This window comes from Sturnus vulgaris, chromosome 19 (assembly GCF_052056855.1).
Source record: "Sturnus vulgaris isolate bStuVul1 chromosome 19, bStuVul1.hap1, whole genome shotgun sequence".
Classification (NCBI taxonomy): Eukaryota; Metazoa; Chordata; class Aves; order Passeriformes; family Sturnidae; genus Sturnus; species Sturnus vulgaris.
Window position 1 is genome coordinate 11,171,088 of NC_142261.1, and position 24,800 is coordinate 11,195,887.

At 47.3% G+C, this 24,800-nt stretch overlaps 1 protein-coding gene across 1 annotated transcript in view; it reads left to right on the forward strand.

The window, feature by feature from the left end:
- The window catches only part of BCR (BCR activator of RhoGEF and GTPase), a 98,619-nt gene that overhangs the window by 59,392 nt on the left and 14,427 nt on the right, over positions 1–24,800 (forward strand). Inside the window, exons 6-17 of the mRNA XM_014894700.2 lie at positions 2,239–2,346; positions 3,752–3,812; positions 4,263–4,315; positions 4,662–4,802; positions 13,425–13,546; positions 14,776–14,944; positions 16,202–16,321; positions 17,101–17,176; positions 17,774–17,878; positions 18,465–18,539; positions 19,116–19,213; positions 19,895–20,026. Of these exons, the coding sequence (XP_014750186.2) occupies positions 2,239–2,346; positions 3,752–3,812; positions 4,263–4,315; positions 4,662–4,802; positions 13,425–13,546; positions 14,776–14,944; positions 16,202–16,321; positions 17,101–17,176; positions 17,774–17,878; positions 18,465–18,539; positions 19,116–19,213; positions 19,895–20,026 (1,260 nt within the window). The remainder of the gene's footprint in view (positions 1–2,238; positions 2,347–3,751; positions 3,813–4,262; positions 4,316–4,661; positions 4,803–13,424; positions 13,547–14,775; positions 14,945–16,201; positions 16,322–17,100; positions 17,177–17,773; positions 17,879–18,464; positions 18,540–19,115; positions 19,214–19,894; positions 20,027–24,800) is intronic.

Consider the following 24,800-nt stretch of genomic DNA (forward strand, 5'->3'; position numbering starts at 1 on the left):
CAGAGTTGTTGAGTTTGTTGGATTAGCATTGGAAACAAAGGAGCAAACTGCCCTGGTGCAGGAGGCTTTGAGCTGGCATAGCAGTTTCAGTTTTGGGTGGTTTGGTCCAGCAGTGGTGGGAATTACAAACTCTTTGCTGGGTGAGATAAAGCTGATAATTCTTGGCAGGCACTGGGAAGCAACTGGATGAGAGAGACAGCAAGAACATTAGGCTTTCTAAGGCATCTACACTGGATGTACATCAAATCTTTTGGAGCAGACTGTTTACTCCTGGTCATGTCATGCAGTCTGATAATAAACACTGAAATACCCAGATGTCCTTGGGGACATTAATTTTCTGTACTCTTATGCAAAAAACAGCACAGTAGATTGAAATTACAGATAGTGGATGCAAAGAGTTTTAGAGTTTTGTGTGTTCTAGCACAAAGTACGATCTATTTGCAACATCAAATGGACTGTTATTACACCTTTTCCTGTTGAGAAAAAGAAAAGATGCCAGGCATGTGGGAGTGAAATGCACTTCTCTTTTTTTGAGAATATATTGTACATATTTTTTTATAGCTAGAAAGGAAACTCTTTAGAGCTGTTTTTAGAAATGAGGAAATATTTAGCAAACATCCTCACTCAGAAGCAGGCCTCAGAAACAGAAAAAAGTCCAAAAGCCAGCCATTTCTACCAACTTGTTTCATTTAAAGTAGATTCTTTTAAATTGAAAAAAACATCAAACCAGTACAAAAATGGTGTGTGAGCATTTTTGTTTTGATTGGAAGCTCAGTTTTTAATGAAAAAGATGTCTTTGTGATGATACATTCAGAGGAGGAAAATGAAAGCTTCGACTGTTTCGGAGTAGCAGGAAATAAAAGAACTGCTTGGGAATGGAGAAACTTTAAAGCTCTGCCAGGTTGCCTGGCATCATCCAAATCTGAATGGCATAAGCCCTGCAAATGGTCAGTAATTCTGACAGCAGCATCTTCACAGGATTGTTCCTCTGTGGCAAATACACATTTTATTCTCTCTAAGCTGCTGGGGTCATCCCTGGTATAAGTGAGCACAGTTTTCTTCAGCTTCAGTCATAACTGTGTAATTTGTATAAGGGCTGAGATTGGTTTCTAGTCTTTCAGTAAAATGTGACCTAGGAAATAGCTCACTGTTCCTCAGCCCTGTTAACAGAGTTTGTGCAGGGATGTTGTCCTGAGAGTGGCTTTTTCTCTTCCATCACCTCTTGCACAAAGCTCCATGGGGAATGGGAGCACAGTGGTTATGAGAGAGCAGGACAGGGAAGGAGCAGTGAGAAGTTCCCTGCTCTGCCTCTTGCCCATGTGGGGCAGCAGGCTCAGGGAGGCTGCAGTGGTGCTGAGGTGAGTGCAGCCCCCTGGCAGTGTCTCCTTGCTGCACCCTTGGCTGCTGAGCTGTGCCCAGCCCAGCCTGGCAGCTCTGCAGCACAAAGCCAGCTCTGCACTCCAGACAAGCTTGGAGGCTACCCAGGGATTTCCCATGCTGGATCTTGTGTTCTCTGGCAGGAATATGGCTGCAATTCCTAAGTCAGTAAACAGGATCAGTGCTAAGACTCTGTGATAATAATGACTTACTACTGCACTCTGAGGCCTGTTCCATCCTCTTCTGGGCCAATTCCATATTCCTTCTGCTGGAAAAATTGCCATTTTCTGTCACCTAGTGCCCCAGTCACTGCCATCTGAACAGATTGTGCTCTGGATCTCTCTTCTGTATTTTCAGCACTCTGCTGCCCTTATAATAATGCTCACTAATGCAGATATGGGTAATATCTGGGTTTGATATAGTATATCCATCATGCAAAGGCCAACAAGTAGCTTACTTGGGTCGCATTTGTGCTGTTGGGCTGAATCATTCCTCCCTTATTCATACGTTGTGGCAAAAAGCCAGCAGCTCCAGTTACATCAATGAGCTGCAGTATTAATAGATACTAATCTGGCAGTTCAGAAGGGAAAAATAGATGTCAGAAATAAGGATGTGTCATTCTCATAGGCTTTCACATCCTTCACAAGTAAACTTGTTCAGCATAGGGTGGGACTGGGTGCATAGGGCACCAGTGCTGGTGAGACAACGTTGAGAGGTCAGAGATGTCGTTCTGGACCTGCTCAGCATTCCCTGCAGTTGTTTGGTTTGAATGAAACATGACCTGATTGTTGATACCAAGACTGACCATCCCAAGCTGCCTTCTTCCACAGCATTTATTATATTTTGTTTTGCTTCCTGCAGGCCAGCCAGCTGGGAGTGTACCGGGCCTTTGTGGATAACTATGAAGTTGCTATGGAGACAGCAGAGAAATGCTGCCAAGCCAATGCTCAGTTTGCTGAAATCTCTGAGGTAATGTCACGGTGTTCAGACACACGAGCTGTCTGCCTCTGACTAATACCCTGCCATGTCACTCCTGTCTATTCTCCAAGTACCTCTGCAGCCCTAACTTCTGCAGGAGTTGTGAGCTCCCACAGACTCCCTGCTTCAGCTCGTGTTCTTACACTGAATTGTACCTCAGGCTGGTCAGACACAGCCTCTGTGTGCTGTCCCCACCCAGGGAACCTGGTAGAAACTGGCATTGCTTTGAACTTCTCCAGCTCTGTGCCACCTTCATGCCTTTCTAGAAGGGAAAGCTCTATGTGAGTTTCTGAAATATTTCTCCTGCTAATGATGATTCTGGCTGTGGTGTAAAAGCCATCCTTAATGGCTTGCACTGTGGCTGTCAGTGGGATTGCAGGCTTCACTGGCATGGAGAGGAGAGGGTAATTCTCTCTTGAAAAAGGCAAGTGTGTCATAAATCTATAATACTATTCTTTGGCCTGCTCTAATTTCCTCCCTGTCACAGGAGTACCTGTCTCAAAGCATTTTGAATATTTTTTCAGGCTTCCCAGACCATCATCTTTCCCTGCAGTGCATAGTCTCATTGACTCTTTGAATTGCAGTGATTATTTCTTGAAGAACTCATTTGCCAAGAAAACATGAATTTCATGTATGTCTCCTTAAAAACAATCAGATAAATCATCAGAGCTGAGCACTACCCAAGGGCATTTAGTGCTCTGAGAAAACTCCTGAGTACATTCTATTTTACATGTCCCTTGAGAATTCTATGAGAAAAAGGTAAAATATGATCTCTCAGTTTCACTGTTTCTGATGAATAATTTTGAATTATGCCAGTATCTACTGTATTTGGAATGATGGTGATGGCACTTCTGCATTTGTGTCCTGGTGAGGATTTTGGAGCTGAGCACATTAATGCATGGCATGGCCCATGGCAGAGAGCAGAGTCACACACAGTGTTCCTTTGCTGCTGTGGGGGAGCTGACGTGTCCCAGGTCACCCAACTCTGAGTACAGGAACCAGAAGTAGAATCTGAGGGTATTGGATGCCAATGCTATACTTCATTTATTGGTGCTGGGACAGTGGCTGTGTCCTTATGGATGTCTTTCTTCTGCAGGTGATTTAAAAACCCCCCATCCCTGTTGCTGTAGGTGGTTCCCTGCTTTGCTGCATATCTATTGACAGGTGCTCCTAAGAACATTGCTTAATATTTGAGGTGTGTGGGTGCTCTGACATGGCAGTGGTGGATTTACCAAGAAGGAAAGCACATTTATCCATCACTGACTTGCACTGTGATAGGGCTCTCCTCCTTTCACACCTAGGCCTTCCCCTGGAGGAGCAGATAGTCTGTTGTGTTCCAGTGTGCTATTTCAAGGTGATTGACCATCTCCTGCATGGGTTTTTCTTTTTCTTTTAGAATCTAAAGGCCAGAAGCACAAAGGAATCTAAAGATCAGACGATGAAAAATTCCTTGGAAAGTGAGTGATCCATGGAGAGGAGACTGGTCTGTCGGGACTGTGGGGGGGCTGTGGCCAAACCTCCACCCTCCCTTTTCCTTTTTGAATGCTGGAGGGTTATGGGATCTGCTGGCTCTACCTGGGAAGTCAGTTCCCTCTTGCAAAGTAGCAGAGCTCGTGCAAAGTGGGCTGCCTGCATGGGGAAGTGCCTCCTGACTTCAGACCTCATCAGTGCCTTTGGGCACAGCCAGCCCAACCACGGGGCTGCTGTGATTTTAAGGGAACATCTGCTACCCGGTGATAGCAGAAATGCAGCCCCAGCAGGGATGGTTTTATGGGGCCATTTAGAGAGCCTGGCCAAGATCAGGCTCCACGGTGCTTGTCCTTGTGCACATGAGGAGAAGCCAGCCCATGCTAGGAGGAGCTTCCATACTCACTCTTCCTGATACTCCTGCTGCTTTGTTTCCACAGCTCTGTTGTACAAGCCAGTGGATCGAGTGACCCGCAGCACTCTCGTCTTGCATGTAAGTGTCTGAAGGGGAGTTTTCAAACTTTAGACCCCTGTCTTATTTTCTTTGACCTTCACATTTTCCATGAAGCTGCAGGACTGCAAAAATAAACCTGTTGAGCTGCATAAGAGCCTCTTCCCTTTACACTAAGGAGATGGAGTCCATGGGTAGGGTGCTGTTATCTTTGCAGTGATGTCACCAAGAAGTGCACTTTATCTTCTAGAGATAAAGCCTTGCTCTCATCTGTATGAAGAAGCTGGAGCATCTTGTCCTACATGTAGCTCTGATTAGGGGTGCTCGAGCTCTCCTGCCATCCAGTGCTGCCCATGACTGTGTTGTCTGTTTGTGTTCCTGCTGGCAGGATCTGCTCAAGCACACTCCTGTGAGCCACCCTGACCATCCCCTGCTGCAGGATGCTCTGCGCATCTCCCAGAACTTCCTGTCCAGCATCAACGAGGAGATCACTCCTCGCCGCCAATCCATGACTGTAAAGAAGGGGGAGGTGAGTCTGCCTGCTCTTGATATTTTCTCACTTTCTAAATACTGGTTATGTCTTTTCTGTAGAGCTGACTAGGAAGTTATGCTGTTAAGCTGTTTGTTGCTAAGATACAGTTTATGCAGTGTCCTTGTTCTTTAAAGGATGTGGTACAGCTCCCTCTGTTTTTTGTTCAGAAAACAGTTTGGAAACTGAGAGGAAAAGTATGATTAGAGTTTTGTCCTTAGCACTGTTATAATCATTTATCATATGTACATTCTATGATGCACATTGCCATGCACTAAATGGATTTGTATTTTACCTGCAAACTGAAACCAAATGGGAAGCCTGGGAGGAGAAAAAGGTGAGGAAACATCAGAAGTCATGAAAGATTAAGAAGAGCTGTTTTCCAGAACCTTCATTTTCACCATAAAATTAATTTTCTGCATCCTTATTCTAAAGGAGAGTGTTGTAAATATGACTGGAAAGCAAAACAAATGGAACAGGCTGAGAGAGCCAGGGAGTGGATTGACTCCTAGGAGTGTAATATAACCCTTCTCAGCTCTGTAAGGGGCTGGGCTGCACCCAGAAGGGTCTGAGATGTGCAGATCTTTCACCTGCAGTGCTGTGCAGGGAGGCCACAAAGCTGCTCTGTGGTGGAGTGTGCATTCCTCAACAGCTTGATTCAGCTGCCTCACAATTCCATTAAAAAGGGATTCAGTCCCTCCTGATAAAGAAAGGCCAGGACTGGGAGAAGTGTTGAGAGAGAAGGATGTAGGAGACTGGACACAGAGAGGTGCAGCTCAGATAGTAAAGGTGTAAGAAGAGCTGTGGCAGCATTCCAGACATGGGCTGATCAACAGTGACCTAAATTACCCAGTACAAAAACATCTCTTAAAAATCCTGGGAGATTGCTAAGATACCATGAACCTTCATGATTTATTCCCAAATCCTGACAGTTAAACATGCCTGCTTTTAGCTGTTAAACTGATTTTCAGCTGACAAAAGGTTTGCTGGAAGCTGCATTTCTGGGAATTTGGTGCACTTTGTCCTGCAAGTCCTGCTCATTGTCTTGTTTTGTCGACCGAGGACACCTCCAGCTGAGAAAAAAAGAGGAGGGGCCGAGCAATTGGAGGCTGAGGTAGAAGCTCAGCCATCAGTCACCGGTGCCTCCCTGACAGGGGATGGCCTCGTTAAAGTGGCTGCTGGTTGAGTCATAGCAGGAAGCACAGGCTAGAATGTCCCTCGCAGGGGAGGGAGCAGTTTGTGTGCTCTGGTTGTCTGTCAGCATTGCAGGGATGCAGAAGGATGCAGGCTCTGAAACGTGTCATGCAGAATCCTAATGAGGTGCCAGAGCCCAGGGAGAGGAGTGGGCTCAGGAGGATCCTGCTGATCCCTTTTTGGAGCAGTGGATTTGTCAGATCTTAGCAAGCAGGAAGGGGAGGCATGGCAGGTCTGGGCTCAGCAGGGCTGGTCACACTCACTGGTCCTGCAGTGATTCCAGGTGTGATGTGGGGAGGGAAGAAGAGGACACAGCAGAGGAGAGGGCTGTGGCTGTGCTAGGGGGGACTGGGAACCCTTTTTGACCCCTCTCACTGCACACAGCTTTTCCTGAGTCCGGGGGAGAAAAGGACTTGCCTTCCACTCTGGGAATCTGACCATGAATATTTTCTTTAGTCATTTGGCACCAATCAAAGCAGTAGTGCCCCAGCTGAACCCTTTGTGAGAGTAGGTATGTTCACTCTCCATGTAGTAATGCAGAGACACAAATCTGCTCCCAGCTACTCTGTGTGGGTTAGTGATGGCTCTTCCTTCCTACGAGCTGCTCAGCTTGGGGTCATAGCTGGGTTTTGTTTATGCCTGTAAATCTTTCCTTTTCTACTTATCCTTTCCTCCCACTCGCCTTGCTGGTGCTTCCCCTGGGGTGACAGGACAGTGTGTGGATTGCATCTCCTAATTGACTGCTCTCAATGCATAATGCATTTTTTATTTTAATGAATCACCAGCTTGCTTTGATGGCTTTTTTCATTATTTGTCTTCCTCCCATTGAAGTTTCCTTGGTGGAAAGGAAGGAGAGTAAAATAGCCTTTTCCCCTCATGTATTGCTTAGGTGCTGATCTCAGTTATCTTTTTTTTCCCAGTCCTTGCCTTTTATGTGGAATATTTTTTCCCTCTGAGTGTGTTGTGGAGAGGAATCAAATCTCCTTTGCCAGCCTCTTGCTCCAGCTCTTTTTTTCAGGATTGCTTTGAACTGGGGAAAGCAGCCAGTTGTTAATCTCCCTAGTGACAGGCTGCTAAGGAGGGGAGTGCAGGTCAGGAGAGAGTACAGGCTCATTGGCACAGCGTTGTTCTCTTTTGCAGAGGTGATTCCCTGCTTTGGGAGCAGTGACTCAGGCTGCCCTGCCTGCTGGGCTCCCCGTGTGCTGCCAGGTGTCCATTCTGCACTCCAGTCCCCAGTTCTGCTGGGCTCCAGAGGCTTTGTTCTAATCTGGATTCATGCATAGGAACTGGAAGGTTTCTCTCATTGGTTTGATTTGCTGGGCTGGATGAGTATTTCAGGTAGTGCAAAGAGATGGGAACAAAGGGAATAAAACCCCTCCCCAGAGGGCCAGAAAGAGCTGCAGCAGGGAAGGCAGAATTGGTGGAGTGAGCCTGTGAACAGAGAATTTGGTCCTTGCTGACTGCAGCAGACTTTGCTGAGAGCTGTGGTACAGAGGAGCCAGCAGAGCCTCAGCCCCAGCCTGGCAACACAGGGGAGCCAGGGGGGCATCTCTGCCCTTTGGAGTCTGTTTCCATTCAGCTTGATCCACTACATTCTCTTGCTCCCTTCTTTTCATCCCATCTTTCTGCTTTTATAGTTTAACCTTTTTTTACTGGTTTTTAATGAATTATCTATAGGTATCCACTTTGCTAACCCTCCAAATAACCAAGCAAATGCATGGAGGGGAAGGGAGTCTCAGTAGCCCTGTACTCCATGCCTTGGAATGTGAGTGGTGAAGTCACCCAGCCCCTGGGGCCATGGAAGAAGCATCTTCTTGTCACTGCTTATCCTTCTGCACCACTGTTGGCTTGGTTTAAATAGGGAATGAGGTTAAGGTTCTACTGGGGATGGTGCCTTGGGAAAGAAGGAAAACAAATGCATTGGGATGAAGGATGTGCCACTGTCATGTGCAGGAGGAGGGCAGTAATAACCTGCTCTAGTCTAATTAACAGAGCAGCTCTAGGTACTGTGTGTTGGGTTTTTTTAGCTGAGCCCAGACACAAATTACTGTAGTGCTTGTGTCCTTGCCTGCCAGAGGTCAAGGCTGGTGTTTCCAGCTAATTCAGTGAATTTGTGCAAAGCAGGAATTAATGAAGCAGCAAAAAATGGCAGAGTTCACTTGAGAGGTGGTGGTCCCTTTCATGACTGCTGCTCCTCTGGTGCTCTTTGCAGAGTGTTGTGCCAGGGCAGTTCACACCAACCTGAGTGTGGTGGCTGCCACTCTGCCTTGCCCTGGCCGTGTCCTTCCACCCTCTCTGAAGTGTTCATACTGATATTTGTGTGATCCCACAGTGGCACAGAGGGATGGAGCCTGGAGTTTGGGGTCACTGCTGGCTGTGGCTTCATGTCTGGTTTCATCAGCACCAGTGCAGGCACAAGGGAGCTGACAGGCAGCTTTTTCTGGGAACGAGCCCAGTAGATCACATCACAGATCAGCTACTGTACACCTTTGTCCTTGCCCTGGACAGGAGAGGCTGCTTGGCAAGCTGCTCTGCTGTGTTTCTAAATGTGGTTTTAAACTGCAGTCAGGGGACTGGCTCTCATTGCCTTAGGCTTCTGTTTGACTTCGTAGAGAACCAAGTATGCTAGAGAAGGGCAAGGACAAAGGATGTGCAAGGAAGCAGAAGTGCAAACTGAAGCCTTTGAAAAGCTGGAAGCAAAGCTTAGACAGCCGTGCACAGCATGGGGCCTGGTGCCTACTGCTCCTGGAGCCTTGGGCAGATGTTGGCAACAGAGCACTCAGAAATTATCTTGGCTGCTTCACACTCTGTCTTACAGCTGGAGCCAGAGAGCTCCTGGTGACAGGAGCTTTGGGAAGAAGGAAGAGGCCATTAAACTGCTCAAAGAGCAGCCAGTTTAACTCCCTAGGCAGAGCATTTTTAATTTTTTTTTTGCAGTGCTGGTCTTGCAACACACTTAAACACACGAGGAATCATTTTCTTCCTACGCTCTGCAGAAAGCCAAACCACCTCTTCCTCACTGACATGTGCCAATACCCATCTCCTGGTTTTCCCCTCCTCCCCGTGCCTCACACATCCTCAGCCCTTCCCGGGGCTCTCACCCACGCACGCTGCAGGTCTCTGCTGTCACCACATCAGATGAGCTCTTTCCTCAGCACACAAGGGGGGAGATGGCCTTTTGTGCAGCTCTGGGTCTGCTTGAGTAGGTTTTTTAATTCCAGTTTTTGTAATGTGTCTCAGACAAGCTGGCCACACTTCCTGGAGTTAATCAGTCTGTGACAGCAGCAGGATTTATCATATGCAAACAGCACAAAAACACTGTAGGATGAATAGATGAGCACACAGGTAGTCGTGAGCTTGGTAGCAGAGGAGGGGAAGATGCTCCATGACAGAGGTAAGAGGAGGAGGAGGACAGCAATAGGCAATCCAAAGAGGATAAGCAAGCTCTGGAAAAGGTACAGGGAGAGCTCTTTTGTTCAGAGCACTGTGGGTGGGAGAAGAAGCAGATGAAAACATGCAAAGAAAAGCAGGGCCTGGAAAAGAGATGTGGAACTTACATTACACCCGTACAGGAGCTTTGCAAGAGCCACTGAAGTTAACAGCACAAGCCTTGTGCCTATTATGGCACAAAATGATGACTTTTCTCCTACACTTCCTGGAACATCTTTCTGAAGCTGAGCTGAGCTCCTGTGCTGGACACCTGACAGTCTTGGGGACTCTCTGTGGAAGAGAGGGGATCACTCTGCCACTTTCCTGCCACTGTCACTCTCTCACCCTAATCTTATGTTCTCTTGGATATTTATTTGGTGTTTCTGTAGTCAGTGTTATTTCAGGGTATTTTAGGAAAGCTTTAGCACCTTTGATTACTTTAACAGAGTAACTCTAGGAACAAGGTAGAGATGGTTTCCCACGTGAGAGCTGTTATGTGTCACGTACAGCAGGCTCACCCATCCAAAAACCCTGTGTTTCAGGAGACCCCATTTCACAGGAGGCCACCAAAGGAGTAGCTGTTGGTGGCCCTGAGTGGGAGGAGTTGACCAAAGTGTTGGTTCCAAAACTGCAGAGCTGAGGTGGCACAGGCCTCTGAGTGGCACAAGCCCTGTCTGAGGGGGCTGCTGGCTCCCCCAGGGTGGGAGAGGATGGGCTGACTCATGTCAGGAGGTCCAGGAAGGTGCCCTTTGCTCCCACACTGTGGGGTTTGGCAGGGATCTGGTAAGCCATTGGGAAATCCTTTTATTGTTTCCCTCTGACCTGCTGAACCTCCCGGCAAGATGACTCATCTGCAGCAGAGGATGTGCCCCTTTGCTGGAAGTGCCCCTCCTCAGCCCCACGGATGCTGAGCAGCCTGGGGCATGCCTGTTTTGCCCAGCCCTAATGAAAGTTCTCTTTTCCAAGAAAAGCTGGTATTGAGGAGAGACTTCCTGACTTGATCCACAAATGTTTTCTCCTGTACTCTCCTCCCCAGACGCTTGGTTGCTCCTGTGTCAGTTCACCCCCACTGCTTGCTGGAGGGAGACCTTCCAAACTAGCTCCCATAAGCAAGAGGATGAGAAGAATGAAGGGTTCTGGGAAGCTCTGTGTTTCCCTCTGACTGGGTTATATCTCTTTGACCTCCTTCCTTCTGTTCCAGCCAGGCCTAGGAAGTACAAGCTTGTCTTCTTCCACCCAACTCTCTTTGTGGGATTTTTTGCTGCCTCAGGATTGCACTGTGTCTATGACAGTGATAGGATTTGGTTCCCAGGAGTACTAACCCAAATAAAGTCAGTGCCACCTGAGCCCCAGGTGGGAATGCGAAGGTTATTGGGTCAGCATGGAATGGCTGAGCTTTCTGTTCAGGTTTTGGGGAGATGTGCCCTGGGCAGGGTGCTGGGCTGGGGCCCGAGCTCATCTCACACACTGCCAGTGCCTGGCAGAGACAGACAGAGGGTCAGGTCAGGACTGTGGCCTGTCACTGCCAGGCAGGGAAAGGACAGTGCCACATCCTTCTGGGTAGCAGGGATGAGTAAGCTGTGAGAACATCTTTACACCTACGAACAATGAGCAGAGGTTGAGCTGGCAGCAGGCAGCTATTCTCCTTGCTCCAGAGGAGCTGAGCTGATTTGCAGTGTAATTAATATGCATCAGATCTAGAAACCTGAGATCAGGGGTTTGGCTCGCTCAGAAAATGTCTTTCCCTGCTTATTATTGCTCCCAAGTGAAATTCTTTGCAGGAGTGGAGAGTGTTCTTGCTGCTGACAACATACCTCCTCCTGTTTGTTTATTTATTTTCAAAGCTCAGTGTTTCTGCTTTCCTATCTGGGGCTTGCTCTCCCAGGTGGGAGGGGAAGGTGTGCTCAAGTGCCCATCGGCAGCAAAGGCAAAGTGCAGGCAGGAGTTCTCTCCAAAACCACTGAGAAGAAGCCAGGAGGATCACACCCACCTAAAAATAAACACTAACATACATACAGGCCTTTGTGAGCTGAATCACTGCTGGATGCCAGATCTCCCCAGAGTCCTGCCCAGAGATGGTGCAGCAGTCTGCCAGGGAGCAGCCTTGCTTCCTGCAGCTCTGGGAAAGGTGCAGCTTTTTCTGTCCTGCTCACAGGTTTCCAGGACCTTCATGTAATGGAAGGCAGCACCAAGATGTGCTGCTGTCACTGCTCCACGTGCTTTCACAGGTAGCTGTGGTGGTCTTGTAGCTGCAGACAGGAAAATGCAGGCTCCTAGTCCCTGTCAGGAAGGGTAGGGTGCTGCAGGACAGACTGTGGAAAGAAGAATTATGTCTGCAGGGGCGTTTCTTTGTCGTGTGTGCCTTGCCATGATGCCTGCTAGGCTCAGGACTGATGTGGTTTGTTTTCATTTTGGAGAGCCAAGATGGGAAGAATGGTAGGCAGGAGGAGAGGCAGCATGGGGAGTTTGCACTCCCACACCCTTGGCAGGGGATATGTTCGGGGTTCATTATGTCAGGTAACCAACAGAACCCAGGGGCATCACCTGAGGAATGGAGGCATCACTTCTGCTGTGGGTGTGCTGGCCTTGCCCAGGGGAGATGCTCTCGTGGTGCTGCCCCATGGAGACCCTTCTGTGGCTGTACCCAGTGTGGGGAGTCCCAGCCATGGGGGGGGCAGGGCAGGGCAGCAGGGACAAGTCCTGGGCATGGGGCTGGCCAAGGCTGGCTGTGAGGCCTGGCCCTGGCCAGGGTTAGCAGAACTCTCCTGTCTCCAGCCACAGCGCTGTCTGGGCAGATGTGGAATGTCTGATAGGTCACTTAGTGATGGCAGAGGAGCATCCTCTTGGCTGAAATCACAAGGAAGTGCAGGTCAGGGAATAGTTCCTTAGCATGTGTGGGGAAACTGATGGTTCCTGCTTGTACTGGCTGTGAAGTGAGGCAACACTGACAGTTGCACATGTTGGTGGAAATAAAACTTGCCCAGAGCTGAATGCCCTGACTTGTGGTTGAAAATCAGTGGGAGGTGTCTGTTCCAGGTGTGCACTGAGTCTTGCTGGTCCTGACAGCACAGTGGAGGACCTGAGCACAGAGCAGGGCATGAAACTCCTGTCATGGTCACTGGAAGGAGCACACAGCCACCTGTCTACATGCCAGCATTCCAGCCTTTTGGGCTTTTAACTATGGAGTCGTCTGTCCCACCTCTCCTCCATAAGGGAATTAGGAAAGCAATGGTTCTGCTTACCAATGTGTGCCCCTTCTTTAAGAGGCTGTAAAACTCCATGGAAATAGAAGCAAGATTAAAGGTGTCAGAATTGTGCAGCTCCTTTGCATCTTCTAGGTTTGGGGAATCTTTATATGGTATATAAAGAAGATTCCAATAGGCACATGGTGAGGGTACATCCAGATGGTCCTTTTAAAGCACAGGCTGATAAGGGTCTCCTGAGAAGTTTGCCAGATACACAAGTTCAGCAATTCTCCCTTAACAGCACTTGTAATGAAGAAGCAGCAATGGCGTTCAGCTGTTAATGTGGACAAAGTCGTTCTGTGAATGGGAGAGGAAGGGGTCGAGGAGAGCTTTGCTGTCCCTGCTGGGGTGGCTGAAGCCGATGCAGAGGCTGAAGTGACTCTGGGAGACGCGGTGTGTGCTGCTCTCTGCTGGCTCGGGAGGGGACGATCGGCTCGCAGGGATTCAGGGACTGGTACGAAGGAGCTCGGCAGTGACTCACACCAAAGTGCTCACGAACAGGTGATGAAGCACGAAATCTGACCCAGCAGCAGGCAGGGGAGAAGATGCATGGCTCTTCCTGCCTCTGGGAGAGAGGGCTGCAGCAAGGAGAAGAGTTGACAGCAAGGAGTATTTAGTAGGCTTTTTTATTTTTCTGAATTAGACAAATGTCCTGAGTTTGCTCTGGTAGGAGTCATGTGTAAGGACTGTGTTGCCCCAGTGCCACATTTGGAGCTCACATTGCACTGAACCGTTTTTCCTGTTTTTTCCCCAGCACCGGCAGCTGCTGAAGGACAGTTTCATGGTGGAGCTGGTGGAAGGGGCTCGCAAACTACGTCACGTCTTTCTTTTTACTGACCTCTTCCTGTGTGCCAAGCTCAAGAAGCAGATTGGAGGGTGAGAGTTTCCTTTTGGGGCTTTGTGCTTTGCCCCTGTGCTGCAACAGAATCCTGGGTTTAGCCTGCAGTTTTAGTTGCATATGGATACCCCAGACCTGGGTAACCATAACCCACTGGAAGCAGTTAGACAAGAAATGATCAGCAGTATAGGAATGTTTACTGTGTGTGAGATGCTGAATAAGTCCTGACCCCTCAGGAAAGGTAATTCCTCCCATCTCTGCCCTGAGCCTTCCTAGGAGAGCAGGATACCTTGTAGCTGCTGGTATTCTGGAGAAATTTATTATCATTTATTTTTCTACTTCCCTTTTCTTTTAATAGGTGATATTCTTCACTTTTTTAATGACCAAGGTTGTTAATTTTGGCTTTGTAGCTACAGCCTGTTAACAGTTTTACAGAAAAATGGCAAAGGTGCAGTGAACAGACTATGTGTCAACCCCAAAGTGCAGCTAAAAGCAGTTTTGCTGACATCTTTTCACAAACGAGGAGGGAGGAACCATTACCAATGTACTTGCATCAAACAGGGCTTCTCTTTATTTGGTAAACATTCTTCTTGGGGAGACATCTCTTATCTTCTTGCCCTCCTCAAGCAAAAAGTTATGCCTGCCCTTTTCAAAGTACATGCTTTTGAGGAATGAGCCTTCAAAGGAGTGGGACATTCCCAAGAGTGGATGTTCCTGACAGCAGTGGTGAAGAGGGAATAAATTACACAAAACATTAAAAAAGTGAGCTGCTTATCTTGGTGCAATCTCTGGAGAATGGCACCTGTGAGCTGTAGTTTCTCTCCCCTGGTTGGATTACACAGAGGTTTATATCCATTGGCTCACCTGCCCCACCTTGGCCCCAGCTTGGGCAGGTGAGACCCAGGTTCAGATCCCAGGGGGCCACCAGGTCACAGGTGTGGCACAGCTTTAGAACTTTGCCACACCAGAGGCTTCAAAGAGAGAGCATGCAGGACCAAAATTGTCTGCAGGAGATGGATGTGGTTTCTGAGGATGAAAAGAACTAGATAACAAAATGAGTTGCCTTTTTATGTGCTGTACCAGCTAGTGGCCCTGCTATGCTGTCTTGCAGAAAAGCAGCCTGTTGCCAGACTTTTTCCATATGGGAATCACAGTACAGTGGGCCAGTTATCTGCATCTTCTGCACTATAGCAGGGAAGAACCTGTGGGAAGGACTGGGTTACCAAACACCAGTAATAGTAAAAGGTTTGGACCTATTGCCTTTCAGAAAAAGCCAACAATATGACTGCAAGTGGTACATCCCACTCACTGACCTCAGTTTCCAAATGGTGGATGAGTGTGAGGCAGTGCCCAACATCCCACTGGTACCTGATGAGGAACTGGATGCCATGAAGATCAAGATATCCCAGATCAAGAACGACATCCAGCGGGAAAAGGTAAAGGAGTTGAGCTCTCCATGGCGATGCAGACACAGGGTCTGTGCTCAGATGAAGTCTGGGGAGCCAGGCTGCAACAGACTGTTCAGCAGGGGTTTGTGATAGCCAGGTGCTTTGCTCATCCAAGTGCACAGCCTGGGTGGTGCTGCCCTGTGAGGAGACAAAGAGACCCCGTGGTTGTACCCAGCAGCTCCTCTACTCAGCAAAACCACCTGTGAGCATCCATGTGAAGGGCAGGGATTTTATGCTGCAGACATGAGAAGGACTGGGGGTGCTATTTGCCAATTTCTGGCGGTTAAATTATGATCCTGCCAGTGATTTTGGTCAGAAGCCATATACTCTTGAATTTTAGCAGGCTCAGTTATGCCTTTGAAGCTTTTTCTTACTTCACTGATGTCAAAGCAGCAGCAAATGTATAGAAAACAGCAGTTACGCTGACTGGACAGTCAGCCAGGGACATGGTGTCTCTTTGCTTGCAAGATATGTCTTCTGAGAGCTGTTAGATCCCAAGGCTTCCTGGACCCTAAAAGAGAAATAAGGCTTTGAACAGTGGTGGTGTGTAGAGCAGGATATGAATAACATTGATCATGGTATGGGAAGGTTATTCCCCACATTTCCAGAGAACATGATTCTGCCTCTCAGCTTTGGCTGGCTTTCAAAGAGGGTTTCCTGGAAAAAGTAAGGTATTAGGAAGAGCACTTTGTGAAAGCATTTTCCTCACCAGCTGCAGGTGTCTGAGATACGTGCTTTAGTGCATCAGTGCTAAACAATACACATGGCTGGGTTTGGGACTGGATTTTATCCAGGAAAAAACGTATTTTTAGCAGACCTCTGGTGAAAATGGATCAGTGGGTGGTGAGTGGAAGAGTTCTGAGCAGCTTTTAAAGAAGTTCCTTGGAGTGTGCTTAGTTAAGGACACTTGGAGGACCTGGCAGTGCTGTGGCTGCCCAGTGACATGATGCTATTGCAGCCTCTGGAACAGAAAATACAGGCTACAGCTGGGACAGTGGCCACACACCTCTGTACTTTAGCTGGGACAGCTGGAATTGGGGAACAGAGCCTGGTCAAAGTGTAGAGAATCTGCAAGTGACACCTTTCTGAGCAGCTGGATCCTATTGACAGCATTGCTTCTGTTCTGGGGCCAGTTACCTACTCACAGGGTAGAGACTGTGGATTTTAAAATAGCAGTTAGTGTAAATGGGGGCAGATTTGGAGAATAACATGTGTCCTCTGCTCCCTCTTTCCCACACCCTTCAGAGGGCCAATAAGGGCAGCAAGGTCATTGAGAGGTTGAAAAAGAAGCTCTCAGAACAGGAATCCCTCCTCCTGCTGATGTCTCCCAACATGGCCTTCCGGGTGCACAATCGAAATGGCAAGGTGAGAGCATCCCCTGTCACCCTCAGGGGCCACAGACTGTGGGGCTTTTCTGGGACTGCACATGGCGGGCTCTGGGGCCTCTGCTGTGTGTCCTCAAAACACTTTCCAAGCAGCAGACACCTGACCCTTGCTGTGCCAAAGATTATGATGGTGTCCTATAAGGCTGTGACTAATTTGCATACAAGACTGACATTTAAGAAATAACCACAGAAATGAATCCTCTGTCTCAGCACCAGTCCTGGTGGAGCAATGGGAACAGCCCTTCACCCAAGATCCAGCTCTGCAGCAGCTTCCTTCTACACTGCCCTGTGGCTTCAAGGCTTGGCACACTCAGGGCACATGGCACCTCTCATGCACATGGCAAAGGAGTCTCCCAGGACTGTTACTGCTCAGTGAAAATCCATGAGCTGGTCACTGCGTCCTGACTGCCACTGCTTCATCAGTGTCTAGGCCTGTGCTGGAGGTTTTTGGCATTCCTGGTGCAGCTGAATTTTTATTGTGAGGAATAGCACAAGCTGCCATGGGAGCTGCTGCAGGGCCACAGCTGCCCTTTGCAGGGAGGGGCTCTGTGAGCTCTGACTGTCCCTGTTGGTACCATGGGCACGTTGCCAGAGCCCAGCCTGTCTTTACAGAGATGTGATGCAGGATGAGTGGCAGGAGTGCCAGCAGAACAGTCTGTCCAGCAATGTGCACTGGGGGAGGGTGGGAGCAGGCAGGCCCTGCCCTCAGTGGTGCATCAGACTAATGCATACCAAATTTTCTGCTGTGTTCCTGGGTAGAGTTACACATTCCTCATTTCATCGGACTATGAAAGGGCAGAGTGGAGGGAGAATATCCGGGAGCAGCAGAAGAAATGTGAGTATCCCTCAGCTGTTGTTGGTACAAGTACTGTGATCCTAAGAGAGCAGGGCTCCAGAGGATGAGTGTGGGACAGACTTCCCTGACAAAACAGAGATGTGCACTGAGATCCACAGTGCAGTATGGGTGTCTCCTGTCTGAGGCTGTTCAGGCAATTTCTGCTGCAGCAACATGTGAGGAATGTAGTAAGTTAGTATGTAGTAAGTCATATATGTAGTACGTAAATGTGTTTAGAGATTCTCTCGTTTACCCTAGAGATCAGAGCTCAGTGCAATTCCACTGAGAGGGAAGAGCCTCATCCTTTTCCTTGGCTCCATTCAAAAGAAATTTAATTACTTTTATGGCGTGGTGTTTTTGGTTTTGCAAGGTACTAAGAACCCAGCTATTTCCTGTGAGCCATCCTGAGACTTTCCTTGGAGGAGTAACTATGCCCCCAGCAGAGCTGGGCTGCAGCAGCAGCAGCACTGCCTGAGCAGCTGGGTGCTGCTGCTGAGCAGTGCCCTGGGAGCTCTGTCCCATGGGTGCCCAGGATGAGGGCTCATGCACCCAGCCTCTCCTTGGAATTTTTACTCCCTCTCTCAATCTCCATGGCAGGCTTTAAAAGCTTCTCACTGACATCAGTGGAGCTCCAGATGCTGACAAACTCCTGTGTGAAGCTTCAGACAGTCCACAACATTCCCCTCACTATCAATAAGGAAGGTAAGATCTTTGGGTTTTGCTTTCACATGGTGCAGCTGCAGTGAAACTCTGCCCTTGCCTGACTGTGTGCTTTCCCCAAGCACTGCTCTTACTGTTCCCTTTTGCTACAGCTTGCAGGTATCCCCCACTATACATTATCCAGCTGTTAAATGGTCCTTGCATGCACCTGTTGTGCAAGGTATTGGAGTGCCTGGTGGAGCCCTAGCCTGGGACAGCTTTGAGCTACGTCTGAGAATCCTTTTGAACAACACTAGTTGGCCAAAATTGTGTCAGGGACCATCCTAAATTATTACTTAATCTGCTGGTGTAGACTTAGCCTCTATAATTTACTTTTTCTCCTTTGAATTTCTTCCATGCTGTCTTGCTGATCCTAGAACTGTCACTGTAAAAGCCCCCCAGTGCCAGAAGGTATTAGAGGTGCCAACTGTAGAACAGTCTCCTGCCTTGCTGAAGTCATTGTTACGTGCTCCTGCCATCCTTGGGGACAGTTCACCCCCTGCTCATTAACCTGTGTGACATCAGTCTCATCACTCTCACTCTTGGCTCCACTGTGAATGTAACAAAATCCCTTGGGTCTTTTGTACAGATGACGAATCTCCAGGTCTCTATGGATTCCTGAACGTCATTGTCCACTCTGCCACGGGATTCAAGCAAAGCTCAAGTGAGTTGCAGTTCTGTGGCACACAAGAGGTACAGACAGGAGTTAGATAAGCCTTGTGCTGGGACAGCTGGGTGTGGATTGCAGCATCTGTGATGGTGGTGAGGAGGAGAGGTGTTTTGGGCAACTGGAAGTTCTGCTCTTAACTCCCGAAAAGATCCCCATCAAGGATCAAGCACACAGCATTGATTGTTAGGCCTAGTCTGTTTGAGGTTTTAAGCAGTGTTTGCTGATTACCCAGCTCTTCTAGAAACAAGTCAGCCCTTATCCTGAATTCTTTCAGCTGCATTTTGTTTTAAAATGAAAGAATGGAAGGTGTTTTCTGACATCCAGAATTTTTGTTGGGAAGAAAGTGTTGTTAAAATTCAGGGGAATGACTTGACAGAAGGTTCAAAAAAGGTGACAGAGCTTCTTAAGGACAGCTGGGCTGATCAAGGTGGTGAGATTTGTATGGGATGGTGCTACTGGTACTAATACAGAGATGATGGAAATGAAGGCACCCTGTGCAAGTGATTAATGCAAGTTAGGAGATTCTAGATTCTTTTTTTTTTTTTTTACGTTTTTGTCTCCCCTTCTCAGATTTGTACTGCACGTTAGAGGTGGACTCTTTTGGGTATTTTGTGAACAAGGCCAAAACTAGAGTTTACAGAGACACCACAGAGCCCAACTGGAACGAGGTAGGTTTGATTTTTCTTGATGTGATTTTTTTCCATGTGCCAAACATCAATGCATGATGGGCAGAAGACCAGAAGAACTGCCAGTGGAAGAGGTTGCTGCATGCTCAGCACTTGTGCTGCATATGCTGTTTCTCAGAAAACACTTTTCTGCCAGGTTCATTTGGCTGTCAGGGCTTGCAGAAGGTTTACTCTTGGATTAGCAGTACTTAAACAAACAATTTGATACACATGAGTCTTGTCCAGTATTTCACTTTTTAAACAGATGCATGCTTGATATATTTTTTAAAGACACAAGTAAAAATATGTTAAAGGAGATGGTTTTGTTTATTTGTTGAGAGGGGGAAGAATTAGCTATAGACATTTTGCCTATTTACAGCCAACTCAGAACTGCTGATGAGCAAAATTTCTTGCAAGGAAGGTGAGCAAATCTGTGTCTTTGAATAATGCTTTGCTGAGACCTGTGAAACCTGACTAAGGAGTGAACCATCTTAGTATCCAATTTGACCACCTTATAGATACAAAATACAATTTCAGCTTATTTCTAAATTCCAGCAGGGAGGAGGTTTTGGCCAGTCCTTAAGTGTTCTTCTGGTGAGTATTAGGGAGACTGTATTGATTATTCTGAGACTGGAGTCCTGTTGTGATACAGCCCTTGCTCTTTCCTTTGCTGGTGCCCTGCAGGAGTTTGAGATCGAGCTGGAGGGCTCCCAGACACTGAGGATTCTGTGCTATGAAAAGTGCTACAACAAAACCAAGCTCACCAAAGAGGATGGAGAGAGCACAGATCGCATAATGGGGAAAGGACAGATCCAGGTAAGACTGTGCTCAACTCATTCCTGATCCCTCACTGCAAAACATCACAGGACTTTTGATGTTCACTGCAGAGGTTTTTTCTGCCTTCTGATTGTCTCAGCATTGAAGATTTTTCCCTCAGATAATGAGTGCACAGTATGATTCACAGGCATGAAATCAGCAGCTTTGTGCCCTCTGCCTGCTCCAGCACCTTATAGAATGGCTGCTTGTTCTGATCTCTCATTTTCCCATTAACTTCCAAATTTCCACACCAGTATATAGGAACTGCATTGCCCCTGGGCACTGAGCACTGCTGAGGCTGCTTCATTTGTGAGGACACAAGAATATTCTCTCTATTCTGTAACTCGTGCAGAAATGCTGCCATCTGTGTGTCTGAAGTTGATGGATGTGTGGGCCAGGCCCTGGGACAGCCTGACTGTCCTAATGACTGCCATGCCCAGAATGTGGTGTCCATGACAGCAGACAGCTTCCAAGGAACATTTCCACTGCAGAGAATTGGCCTGGGACACTTTGTGTGGCAGATGTTTAATACAGTGGGGGAGGTGATGATTGCAAAGGGCTGCTGCTCTTGGGGAGCTGCTGTGTGATAGAGGACTAAAGCTGGATGTAGGAGAAATCAGGCCATGTGTGGAGGAAAGGATGGGGAACGTATGTTCTGCATTTTGTTCCAGTTTGTTGCACTGTCTGTCCACAACTTTAGGAGAGTGTTTAAATGCCTGCTCTGAGGACACATTCTTTGTGTTGGACTGGCTGTTGACCCTGCCCAGACACCTTTTGCTTTCTGGCATGTTTAAAGATGCCACCAGTTCCCCTCCATCTAGGTGTGGCTGTCCATCTCCCTGTGGATGACAGCTTTCCCTGGCACTGGAGGGATGCTCATGCAGGCCAAGGCCATTTGTGGCATGGCAGAAGCAGCTCGGGGTGAGAGGGGATCACATCCCACCTTTGCTGTGCTGGCAGGGTTCACTGCTTTAATGACTTTGATCAGCCTCTTCCTTCCCTCTCTGCTGTTTTCAGGGAGAGCTTTTGTCTGGAATGCATGGGGGGATTTGGAAGGGAGCTTGTGTGCAGATCAATAAATGCCAGCACAGGGTGTCTCCTGTGTGTGTGTCTCAGCTGACCAGAAATCCCTGTGTCCCTTCAGCTAACAAAGGCTATTTTCCATGGAGCTGAGCAACTACAAAAGAGCAAGTTTTCAGCCCTAAAATGCCCTGAAGATTTGTATGCTCATAATAGAGAAGCCTGAAATCACTGACCCACTAAATTCTACAAATATTTTACATAGAAAGATTAAAAAAACCAAATAAAATCTTTTAAATTTTTGGCAATTTTTTTTCCTTCTCACAGCCATGGGCATTTTTATGCTCAGCAATTGTACATTCTGTAAATATATTTTATACTTTAGTAAATAAATATACTCTTTGATGGCAATTAAGTATTAATTGCATCTTGATTCTTTTAGAGAAACCTAAATAGTGGGAAGGTTAAAAATTCAATTTAAAAGTTTTTAATTAATGTACAAATGTTGCATTCTATTGTATCATAAAAGGCATATGCAAAAGTTCTCTTGCTTTCTGCAAATCCTCTTCAGAATTTATAAAAAAACTTCATGAATTGCCTGAATAATCTCTTTAATTTTTAGTGATTCCTGTCCCATTATGAATTTCAAACACTATTGAATCAAAGAGAAGTCATATGACAGTCTGGTAAGATTTTAGATTGTTAAAAATTATTAAAGGTTTTGATTTTGGTTTTTTCTATTTTTGAAGTAAACACCATTTCTCTATTAAAGAAACCATAATAATGCAACAACAAAATCTGATTACAGCCTGTGGCTGAAGGTTGGCTGTGTTCTCCCAGGTGCTTTTATATCAAATTTTGTTTACCTTCGAGTTTGTAGTTTATCCTGGGCTTTCTGATTTGTTGTTGCACTGTCATTATTCAGCCCAGATCTTTCTGTCTAAAGGCAAGGTCTGTGAGGTTGGGTGAGGATTTTTGTTTCTTAAATTCCCTTCAGTTAAAAACTCTGGGAGCATGAAGAGTCGTGCCTGCATCCTGCTGTGGATAAAAGCAGAGAAGTTTCTCTGTTGGCTAAATTGCAGTGCATTGTTAAGTTATGTATTATTGTAAATATGCAACTTCCCATTACTGGGAATTCTGACTCACCAAATACTGAGCCTCAGTGGTGAAGACAATCCAGGAGACTATTTTGGCTGTAAAAATGTTTATTAAATCTCTCCGTTACATTATGGCAGTGAAGGAAGGAAGGCTGGAAATTGGTCCATGTCGTCACAAGTTTCCAGGAATGGGCAGCAATTTTAACAGCTCCCATTGCTCATATTTTCTTTTCCTATGGAATATTTTATTTGCCTGTCTTTATAGCCAGATGCAAGAGCTGTTTCTTTCCTGCCAGTCTGCAAGTTTTTTATCTCTGAAACATAAACCCATGAGGTTTTAGCTTGGGAGAACCTCCTGTAAATGCACAAGTGAGGTTCTCACCAGGCCTGGGCACAGTCGTGCTGGGTGTGCAGCGTTGAACTGACTGGCACACGTGGCTGGGGACTCCTGGTGCACCTCAGGCATGAGGAATATTATTCCTGGGTGCACTGTGAAACTGAAAGTACTGGGGCAGCTGGGGGAGGATGGAGTGGACATCACATGATGGGAGGAGACGTGAGGCTTAGTTCAGCTGTGGACATAAGCCCCTCTCATTGTGGGCACCCTGGGCTTTTCCTTCTGTTGTTACCTTGCAGTCCCATCTTTGGCACTTGGGCCGGCCCCTCGGCTCATGGCATTTTGCACTTCACATGGCAGACACATCCCCGTGTTTGGAGTGCAGCAGCCTTTTGTTTGGCGTTGAGGCTGTACCTAAGTGGGCACAGCAGGACCAGCCTGTGCCTTGGGAACAGTGCGTGAGTGAAGTGATTCTTCACCCTGGGATCCGGCTCCTCCCACTGGTGCCTCCTAGAAATGCCATTTCCTTTGCTGTTTCTCTTTCTGCATGATCAGCTCAAGCTAAATACTTCCTTCTCCCTCAAAGCAGTGCTGGAAAATCAGGGAGGATGTGACCTTAGATCACTCATTCTGTGGAGCAGCACCATTCCTCTGTTGCCTTGCAAAACAATCACTCTTATCTTAATTATCTGGGATGTCTCATAGCAGGGCCCATGGCTATTTCAGGCATTAAGTTGTTTTCCATGTAAACCAGATTGTCCAATGCAGTAGCTCCCGAGTGTTGACTTGGAAACCTTTTACTCACTCAAGCTTATTTTAAGTTTGCTGAAGCAGAACGTTGTCCCAGCAATGAAAATAGGGGTGAAATGAAGAAGGCAATGGGTCATGGCTAAAGGGTGATGGTAGGAAAGATTAACCTGTCAGTGGGGAGCTGTGAGAAGAATGGGGTTATGGCAGGACTGGGAGTTCCCAGCAGCAGTGAGACTCTGACAACATGTATGTCACATCAGTTACAATTCAAAATTGATGGAGTGTAAAGTTGCCTGGGAAATTTAATAAAGAGAAAAAGTAATGTGAATGAATATATAAAACACACTAACCTTAATGTTCCACAGTCCATGCTCTTTTAATTCCACTGAGGCTTCTTTGTTTTTCCCTTCTTCTGCATGTTTTCTTTTCTTTCTGGGGAAAAAGAAATCATGATCAAGCTCTCTATGGTGGTTTCCCAGGGCAGAGCATAGACACCCTTCCTAGTGCCTGGCTTGCATTTGCCAGAGCAGCATCCCCAGTTTGCCTTTTTCCAGGTTCTCACCAGCTGCTGTGCACTCTCAGCCTTTCCTGACTGCTGTGCACTGTCTGGATTCAGTGCTGAGCTGCTACAAAGGCCAGAGAGCTGCACTCAGAAACCCCTGTGGTGCTTTGTTCTGTTGTGTTTTGGGCAGGATACAGAGAGGTATTGGCTTGATTCATTAGTGAATTTGGGGCTGTAGCTTGCCATTGCAAATACCGAAGGCCACAGGGTGTCTGGAGGGAGCAGTAAACAGACAGAGTGGTTGGTTTGTATTTTCCTGTTCAGCATAAGCTTTTGGTGGGGACTGTGCAAACATGCCCATGTGGTACAGTCTGTGAGGGTTTTAGCAGGTCTGTCCTATTTGCACAGAGCATGGAAACAACACACAGTGGCTCTGCTTCAATGGAGATGGGGCAGGTCACTCAAACCAAGCAACTGTTTGGAGCAGCTGTGTAGAGGAGCAGTAAATTCCACTGTCAGATGCAGAGGCAGCAGTTACACTGTGCCTCTCCTGCTTGAGCTGCCTCCCTTTGCCATGCTGGCCGTGGATTGCATTCCTCTACTCAGTGTTCCTTCTTTCAGGTCACTGATCTCCAAATCAGGCCAGAAGACAGCATGGCCCCATTTGTCCTCTGCTGGAGCATCACTCTTGCTTAGCTCATTGTCCTCAGTGTGCTCTCTCCCTGCCTGCTGCAGCTGCCCTTTCCCTCTGTTGCTCTTGCTGGTCTCAGAAGGCTGGTCATCAGCTGGGACCACGACTGAAGCTTCATTGAAGTCTCAGTGACATTTCTTGGTTTCCTGTTGACTCTGTTACGTCCTGCTGTGACTTATCAGACTGTTAGACCTGATCTTCCTGTCTCACTCAGTGTTGCTGAGAGTTTATTGTTGCTGAGAGTTTATTCAAGCTTTGCTCTTTTAATAGCTTCCATCATTTTGCTTTGTTGTTTAGAAAGCACCTTGGGAGAGTTTGGGTTTTTCCCCCCCTTAATTGCTGTTGTTATTGCCAGTGATTTATGCAGGGTTGGCTGG